The sequence below is a fragment of the Babylonia areolata genome, chromosome 26, assembly GCF_041734735.1.
Source record: "Babylonia areolata isolate BAREFJ2019XMU chromosome 26, ASM4173473v1, whole genome shotgun sequence".
NCBI classification, from domain to species: Eukaryota; Metazoa; Mollusca; class Gastropoda; order Neogastropoda; family Buccinidae; genus Babylonia; species Babylonia areolata.
Window position 1 is genome coordinate 2,622,501 of NC_134901.1, and position 10,000 is coordinate 2,632,500.

General features: G+C 47.7%; 1 protein-coding gene across 1 annotated transcript in view; it reads right to left on the minus strand.

Moving 5' to 3' along the window:
• The window catches only part of LOC143300501 (calbindin-32-like), a 367,317-nt gene that overhangs the window by 14,306 nt on the left and 343,011 nt on the right, over nt 1-10,000 (minus strand). The window contains exons 6-7 of the mRNA XM_076614224.1: nt 3,745-3,801; nt 586-669 (exon numbers count right to left, since the gene is read on the minus strand). Of these exons, the coding sequence (XP_076470339.1) occupies nt 586-669; nt 3,745-3,801 (141 nt within the window). The remainder of the gene's footprint in view (nt 1-585; nt 670-3,744; nt 3,802-10,000) is intronic.

A 10,000-nucleotide genomic window follows, 5' to 3' on the forward strand; every position in this document is an offset into this window, starting at 1 on the left:
TTAAAACCTTGACCTCTGACCTTTGATTTCAGCCAGGACTGTGCTCTCATTCTGCTCAGTCAAAATCTCAAATCCAATTCGTGAACAACTTGTGGTGCAACGAAAATGCCAAGGTTAAAATCAAACACACACACACACATACACACACACACACGCGCGCGCGGGCAATATCCACAACTTCTCCCGTTAAGGCAAAATGAGTAATGTTGACAACAAGGCGTGCACGTTCACTCCGCCAGTCACACAGTGAAGTCGTGAGGAGGGGTGGGGTGGGGTGGGGTGGGGGGTGGGGGGTGGGGGGGGGGGGGGTGACGTCGGGAGGGGAGACATGTGGACATCGCCACAAAAGGATACAATATGGATATTTTATCTTTGAATGTGTATGGATGACGAGTACATTAGAAATTCCCTCTTTCCTTGATCAGATTATATATGCTTACCTCTGCATGGACACACTCACACACCCATCCACACAACACCTTCAAACACACACACAGACACACAGACGCACACACACACGAACACACACACACACACACACACACACACACACACACACACACACACACCCACGATCACACTGACCATGGTGTCAGCATAAGTGATGAGCTGTTCCTCAGTGACCTCAGCGTCCTTCTTGCACTGCTTCAGCAGATCGTGGAGAAACATCTGCAACAGGCACGACCAGTACACGTGCACAGTGGCGGTATCACAACTGCCTGTTCATCTCAAGAAAAAGACGAAAGAAATGTTCACCCCCATGGCGAGCGCACACAGTATGTTCTGTATCACTGGTCTAAAAATAGATGGACAGCTCATTGGCCAGGAAAGCTGAAGCCAACTGGACGCCATACTGACACTCTTATCCGGCTGTCAGTCCGTTGAAAGGTCGTCTGCTAACTGGTAGTAGTTTCTGAAATGTAACCGCGTGTCTTCGACGAAATAGTGTTATGCCTGCCCCCATGACATGCCAAATGTTGTCCTGATTGGTATCTGCCAGTTGTTTATTTACCAAAGTCATTACAGGAAAACAGTGCAGTGACACGTAGCGCAAACTTGCTGTTGAGGCACACACAGGAATGTCAGCTTATAACTAACGCTGCGAGCAAGTGAAAGCTTGCCGTGAAGCAGTCATCGAAGCCAGCTGAGTGCTATCTGCCAACTGTTTATTTACCAAAATTATTACAGGAAAACAGTGCAGTGACACGTTGCTGTGGAGGCACAGCCGCGAGCAAGTTTTCGAAAGCTTGCCGTGAAGCAGTCATCGTAGCCAGCTGAGCGCTCGGATACACATATGAAGTAACCGCTTCGCGTTGTACTGGCACGAGTAGCAAGTAGTAAATGTAGCAAATGGCTGGTTGAACACTTTCGCTGGATTCAGTTAGCAATGGGGCTCAAAGAAGGCATGCGCTGTCGACCTATTTTTAGAACACTGCTTCTTTATACGAACGTGGATCTTTTGAAGAGGCCTTTAAACACCTCCTCCTCCTGTCTCACACAGAACATTAGTCAGAGTCTGATCCAAAGTAAGGTATTGAATGATGGACCGGGGCTGTGCCGGTCGGGATTTAAATCCCGGGGAGCGCTACGCCACGCCAGCCGGATTGGCCTGGCCTATGGTACCATGAAACAGCTCAGTTCAGGTTGGTGTTTTTAAAGGATGCTCTCCTCCAAGTCCTCCCGTCGGTACTACCATGCCAGAATTGGTTCCTGCCGACCTACGTGATGAGATACAGATACAGAAACGAACTGAAAGTGTATGTGAAGAAAGTTGAAATGTAGAAAACTAACAGCCCCGTCTGTCAGACAATGGTTCGTTTTCACACGGTCTCGAAAATAAACACAGCAGCAGTTAAACGCTGTTTTCAACTCCGTCCTTCTCCAACGACTAACCCCCACCACCATCCCCCCCGAGCGACAGGTGAAAAAGGTCTGTCAAAGAGGATACGAAGTATTAGAGCTCTGCTCATGCAAAAAACAAAAAAACAAAAACAAAACAAACCTTTGATTTGCACGAAACAGCAATGAAAACGACGACACACGACACAGTGCAAGTTCTCCCTTCACGCCCAAACACGTCGAGAATCTGGCACGGTGAGAAGCTTAAAGCTCGCGGACCCTCAACTGGAGACAAACCCGCGTTTAAAAATAAGCCCAACGACCCGACCCACCTGTCCATGCCAGCTTCACCCGCTGTGTGAAAGGAAGTGGGGAATGAAACCGATTCGAACCCCCCACCCAAGCAAAACTAACAACCCCCCTCCCGCATTTAAGAGAATGAGGTCGTCCGTGACAGTGCATGTATGATCATCAGTCGTGTCTGACTATGACCATCAGAACAGCAGAGGGGGCAACTGCTGTCGCGACTATCTGGGCTACAATTTGATTGTGGTGGAGAGTGTCTTGCCCAAGTTACATCCCCACTCTCTCGGCCAAGAAGGTTTTAGAACAGTCGGCGTTGGGGGTGGTTCCCCAAAGGCCAACTAGCGCCCAGACCTGCAGCACTAAGAGCCAGTGTAAACTTGCCTCCAACTTTAAGAGTCACAGTCCTTCACAAAAGATTGAAATGCAAATGAATTCCCATGACAGTGGAGAAGCCATTCATTATACGGCTCTCACTTTGGTGCTGGTCCAGCTGCAAGCTAATGTCAATCAGTGACATGAGACCGAATGTTGAAACCAGAGCATTATCATTATCATTATTATCATTGATACTTTTAGTGCCTATGAAGGCAGCCACGATCCATTTTCAGGGGTGTGCATGCTGGGTATGTTCTTGTTTCCACAACCCACCGAACGCTGACATGGATAGGATTTTTAATTTAACGTGCGTATTTGATCTTCTGCTTGCGTATACACACGAAGGGGGTTCTGGCACTTGTAGGTCTGCACATATGCACCTGGGAGATTGGAAAAATCTCCACCCTTTACCTACTAGGCGCTGTTACAGAGATTCGAACCCGGGACCACTCGGCTATTGAGCCTGTCCTACCGGTGTATGAGATCAGGTAAATGTGTTGGCCAGTCCGTCCTGGTGACGTCAGATAGACACAGGTAGTCATTAACGGTACTACTACTTCGGCTGTTACTGCTATCAATACTGCTATCGCTGCTGCTACTGCTACTACTGCCACTGCTGCTGCCGTTGCTGATATCGATTACTACTACTGCTACTACTATAACTTGTTGCTGATTTTACTTCTATCTACTGCCATTTATTACTTCAGCTGCTACTGCTGTCGGTTAGTACTAACACCACCACAACCACCACTAATGGTGCTGGTGCCACTATTACGATTACGGCTGCTGCTGCTATTGGTTACTGCTAACACCACCATCACCACCACCATACCTGCTGTTGCTTCTGCTACACAACTACTGCTTCTACAGCCGCTGCTTCTACCGGTCTCTGCTACTATTACCACTACCATCAATACTTCAGCTGCTGGTGCTGGTATTGTACCACTACCACTACTGATGCTGTTACTAAAACTGCTACCAACACGGCTGCTGCTACTGCTATTATTTACAACAACTACTACTACTGCTGCTGCTATGACTTACTGCTTCCACCACTACCACCACTACTGTTATTGCTGCTGCTATTACTAGTACTGCTATTACGGCTGCTATAGCTTTCAATAGCTGCTACAGCTATCACCACCACCACTACTGCAACCGCTGCTGTTGTTGCTACTAGTACCACAAGTGAGTTGTTGGTGATGATGTGTTGAAGGTCCTCACCTTGAGTTCATCAGCTTCGATGAAACCACTGTGGTCCGTGTCATATTCTCTCCACACCTGGAACAAACACACAGAAGAGCATTCGGTAATATGTCAGCACAACATTCGGTAATGTGTCAGCACAACATTCGGTAATGTGTCAGCACAACATTCGGTAATATGTCAGCATAAACATTCGGTAATGTGTCAGCATAACATTCGGTAATCTGTCAGCATAAACATTCGGTAACGTATCAGCACAACATTCGGTAATGTGTCAGCATAAACATTCGGTAATGTGTCAGCATCAACATTCAGTAATATGTCAGCATAAACATTCGGCAATGTGTCAGCATAACATTCGGTAATCTGTCAGCATAAACATTCGGTAATGTGTCAGCATAACATTCGGTAATCTGTCAGCATAAACATTCGGCAATGTGTCAGCACAAACATTCGGTAATATGTCAGCATAAACATTCGGTAATCTGTCAGCATAAACATTCGGTAATCTGTTAACATAAACATTCGGTAATGTGTCAGCATAACATTCGGTAATCTGTCAGCATAAACATTCGGTAATGTGACAGCACAAACATTCGGTAATATGTCAACATAAACATTCGGTAATCTTTCAGCATAAACATTCGGTAATCTGTTAACATAAACATTCCGTAATGTGACAGCACAAACATTCGGTAATATGTCAGCAAAAACATTCGGTAATCTGTCAGCAAAAACATTCGGTAATCTGTCAACAAAAACATTCGGTAATCTGTCAACATAAACATTCGGCAATCTGTCAGCATAACATTCGGTAATGTGTCAGCATAAACATTCGGTAATGTGTCAGCTTAACATTCGGCAACCTGTCGGTGTGATATGAAGTAATATGTCAGCACAAACATTCGGTTGTCTGTCAGCATAAACATTCGGTAATCTGTCAACAAAAACATTCGGTAATCTGTCAACATAAACATTCGGCAATCTGTCAGCATAACATTCGGTAATGTGTCAGCATAAACATTCGATAATGTGTCAGCACAACATTCGGTAATCTGTCAGCATAACATTCGGTAATGTATCAGCATAACATTCGGTAATCTGTCAGCATAAATATTCGGTAATGTGTCAGCATAACGTTCGGTAATGTGTCAGCATAACATTCGGTAATGTGTCAGCTTAACATTCGGCAACCTGTCGGTGTGACATGAAGTAATGTGTCAGCATAACATCAGCTGATCCGACAAGCCCTCCCACCTCCTCCCCCCTCACAAAACAAACAAACAAACAAAAAACCCCACATCAACAGTGACTGCAGCGTATATATGCGGCAACCACACTGGCACCGCTTTTATGCTCGTGGTTCCGTTCTGTGTAGCATTTAATACTACACGGTGCTGTGTTGCTTAGACTGGCTCAGCTCATGAGTATTTCCCGGGGAACCGAGGATGACAGTGCGTTGTGCCATCATCAGCGGACATCATCGCCGGACATCATCAGCGGACATCATCAGCGGACATCATCAGCGGACATCATCGCCGGACACCATCGCCGGACATCATCGCCGGACACCATCGCCGGACATCATCAGCGGACACCATCGCCGGACACCATCGCCGGACACCATCGCCGGACACCTCAGCGAGGACATCAATCGACCGGACACCATCAGCGGACACCATCAGCGGACATCATCGCCGGACACCATCGCCGGACATCATCAGCGGACATCATCGCCGGACACCATCGCCGGACACCATCAGCGGACATCATCAGCGGACATCATCAGCGGACACAATCAGCGGACACCATCAGCGGACACCATCAGCGGACACAATCAGCGGACATCATCAGCGGACACAATCAGCGGACACAATCAGCGGACACCATCACGCGACATCCATCAGCGACCTCACTTCGGACATCATCGCCGTGACATCATCAGCGGACACCATCAGCGGACATCATCAGACAGGACATCATCTTCGGACATTCATCGCGGACATCACAGGAGCATCCATGCAGCGACAACATTCGGTACAGCTTCAGCCGACACATCGCGACATCTTCAGCAACATTCGGTAATTTCAACAGAACATTCAATCTTCGGACATCATGCGGACACATCATCGGTAATTCACAGCGGTCAATCTGTCAGGACAACATTCGACACATTCAGCGACACTCATCAGCTGACATCATCGCCGACATACCAATTCGGTAATCTGTCGATACCATCGCGTACAGTATCAGCGTACATATCATCTGCAGACATCACATCGGTCAAATTCAGCGAACATTCGGACACCGTCGTGGACAAGTCAGTGAGCATCAACGACACATAGCTATCGGACAACCATCACGCGCCCCACCCCATCAGCGAACAACAACGACACCATACGCGCACATCACGGACGATCATTCGCGGTACACACATGCCGCATTCATTCGTGGATCCGCGGACACTCATTGCGTGTATCTTAGGACTGTCATCGCCGGATCATCCACGACATCATCAGCGGACACCATCAGCGGACATCATCGCCGGACATCATCGCCGGACATCATCAGCGGACACCATCAGCGGACATCATCGCCGGACATCATCAGCGGACATCATCAGCGGACATCATCAGCGGACATCATCAGCGGACATCATCAGCGGACATCATCAGCGGACATCATCAGCGGACATCATCAGCGGACATCATCGCCGGACACCATCAGCGGACATCATCAGCGGACACCATCAGCGGACATCATCAGCGGACACGCACGTGGCTCCAGAGATCCCAGAGTCCGAAGCACGTAAGCCGGTTGCAGACAAGGCATGGAACGCCAAGTCAAACCATGTTACGGGTGACAGCCTAGCGGAGCGCACAGCGGCCAGTTTGTCAGGGAACGCCGGCAGGCAGGCAGGCAGGGGCAGACAACTGTGTGTCGCCCATCTCCAGCAGCTGCAAGACGTTGGCAGCGGTCTCCCTCCAATGTCCTCACTGCATCGTGTGTCAGGGTAAAATCAGTTACTTCTGTCAGCAGCCTGGGATAAAATCACTTATGGTACTATGCCGCATCGCAAAAAGAAGTCTAAAGGTTAATGTAGGTCTCATGGCAAGACAGAGTGTCCAACTTATAGGTCCCGAAGAAATGTGTCCTACCCAGCATTGAGTGTATACTCATCAAAATCCAGATCCGTTGGATCGGACACGCTATCTGCATGGAGGACAGCAGAATTCCAAAGGCGCTGCTCTATGGACAACTGAAGGAAGGACAGCGTGACCAAGGAAGACCTCTCAAGAGATATAAAGAGACCTTGTAGGCTAACCTCAGAAACTGCAACAACGACACTGCTTTCTGGGTAGACATCGCCCTTGTAAGAGCACAACGGAAGCAATGGTGTACCCAGGGCACAAAGACATTCGAGCACAACAGAGCAGCCGCCATCCAGGAAAAGAGGAATCGGAGAAAACGGGGCTCATCCTTGCAGGAGGACTCCATTCCATACAGCGTCTGTGGACCACCATGTGCCTCAAAAACAGGTCTTCATTCCCACGTGAGGACCCACGTCAGCAGATGACCTGCCTGCCTTACTCATCCATCGGACACGGCGGGAGAAACCAGAGAAAGTCTTATACGGCATACGACCATCGGGGCATTCATTTCACATCGACTGTGTCTGGGGCTCGCCATCGAAATGCGGGGCCCAGTCCTCTCCTTCCTGCGCCGAAATCAGGAACCTGTTCACACCTGCTGGATGGAGTGAATTCAGTTTCAGTTTCAGTAGCTCAAGGAGGCGTCACTGCGTTCGGACAAATTCATATACGCTACACCACATCTGCCAAGCAGATGCCTGACCAGCAGCGTAACCCAACGCGCTTAAGGAGTGAGGAAATCCGGAGTGAAGCGCCTTTCCACTGGACACAACTTTATGCTGAAACGGGGCCTCGGACTCTGTTCACTGAATCAGAAGTCCACCGCCTGACCGATGATCCTGCCACGGGCATTTCATAGTGGTATCGCACAGTATAGTATTATACTGTACAGTGTTGTATGGAACTTTGCTGCACATTGTTTAGTATCTTCCTCTTCTTCTTCTTCATTCGTGGGCTGCAACTCCCACGTTCACTCGTATGTACACGAGTAGGCTTTTACGTGCATGACCGTTTTTACCCTGCCATCTAGGCAGCCATACTCCGTTTTCGGGGGTAGTATATTGTATCAATTTCTTAATGAAGACGCTCATTTGCCAGTGCAGTGTCCGTCAGGGTCTGTGTTCGGTTCCCGCTCTCGCCCTCTCTCCCAAGTTTGAATGGAACATCAAACTGCGTGTCCAGTCATTTCTGGCGCACAGAAAAAGAACCCACGGCAACAAAAAGTGTTGTCCTCTGGCAGCATTCTTGTGAAGCAATCCACTCTGACAGGTACACATATGATAGTCAGTTGTGTCCGACTATGACCATCAGAACAGCAGAGAAGGCAACCACTGTTCCGACTATTTGGGCTAGAATTTGATTATAGTGGAGAGTGTCTTGACTAAGTTACATCCCCACTCTCTCGGCCAAGAGGGTTTTAGGACAGTCGACGTTGGGATGGTTCCCAAAGTCCAACTAGCCCACAAGGCTGCAGCACCAAGAGCCAGTGCAATTTTGCCTCCTAGTTTGAGTCATAGTCCTTCACAAAAGACTTTACTGTAAATGATTTCTCATTGACTGGAGAAACCATTGATCATACAATACACATGCATGCACTCAAGGCCTGACTAAGCGCGTCGGGTTTCGCTGATGTCACGTCACTGCGTAGGAGATGTGGGGTTGCGTATAATTATGGCCTTCCATAGTGCTATGGCACAGTATAGTATTATATTGTACAGTGTTGTATGGAACTTTGCTGCGCATTGTTTAGTATCTTTTTCACCTTCAGCGAAATCACATTCAAAGTAATCACAAATGATTGCCCCAAAGTACTGAAGTGCAGACTGGACAGAAGAACACGCAAAATACAGACTGACAGACTGACAGACAGACAGACAAAACAGACCACAGTTGAGAAATCATGCTTGATTTATTTATTTATTTATGTACGCTTATAGTTGACTTCATCAAGTTTTTGCGCCTTATACATATTATTATTAGTAGTAGTAGTTTTTTCTTTTTCTTTTAGATGTATTTATTTATTATCTATTCACTCGTTTTTTTTGTTGTTTTTTTCTCAAGGCCTGACTAAGCGCGTTGGGTTACGCTACTGGTCAGGCATCTGCTTGGCAGATGTTGTGTAGCGTATATGGATTTGTCCGAACGCAGTGACGCCTCCTTGAGCTACTGAAACTGAAACTGAAACTATGGATTTGTCCGAACACAGTGACGCCTCCTTTTAAGAAACTGAAACTGAAAACTCAGTTTCTTCAAGCATGATTTCTCAACTGTGGTCTGTTTTGTCTGTCTGTCTGTCAGTCTGTCACTCTGTATTTTGCGTGTTCTTCTGTCCAGTTTGCACTTCAGTACTTTTGGGGCAATCATTTGTGATTACTTTGAATGTGATTTCGCTGATGTGAAAAAAAGAAAAAAAAGAGAAAAAGCATTTTCCCAAATGCTTGCACAAATTCCATTATTATAAAATCGTTCGTCTTCTCTCACTCTGCCTCTCTATCTTCTGTCTGTCGCTCTCTGCCCCCCCCCCACCCGCCGCCCCCCTCAGTCTCTCCCCTCTCTCCCCCCCTCTCTCTCTCTCGTTCTCTCTCTCTCTCTCTCTCCTCTCTCTCTCCGTCTCTCTCTCCTCTCTCTTCCGTCTCTATTTTTTCTCTCTCTCCCCCTCTCTCCCTTTCTCTCTCTCCCCTACCTCTCTCTCTCTGTCTTTCTCTTTCGCCCCCTCTCTCTCTTCGTCTATTTCTCTCTCTTTTTCCATCTTTCCCTCTCTGTGTACGTCTCATACCCTTCCCGTCAGCGTTTCCTCTCTCTCCATATTCTTTCTCTTTGTATGTATGTATGTATGGGTGCGTTCTTGTGTGTGTGTGTGTGTGTGTGTGTGTGTGTGTGGGTGCGTGTGTGTGTGTGTGTGTGTGTGTGTGTGTGTGTGTGTGTGTGTGTGTGTGTGTGTGTGCGTGCGTGCGTGCGTGCGCGCGCGCACAAACACGCTTCAATGTGTGTGTATGTAACTGTGTGTCTCCCCCTCCTTATGTGTGTGTGAATATCCTTACATCAGCCACACAACTACAGGTTCCTGACATTGATTTTTGTTCTTTCTCTTGTTAAGCCGGGAGAACGCCGCGTGTTGTGAT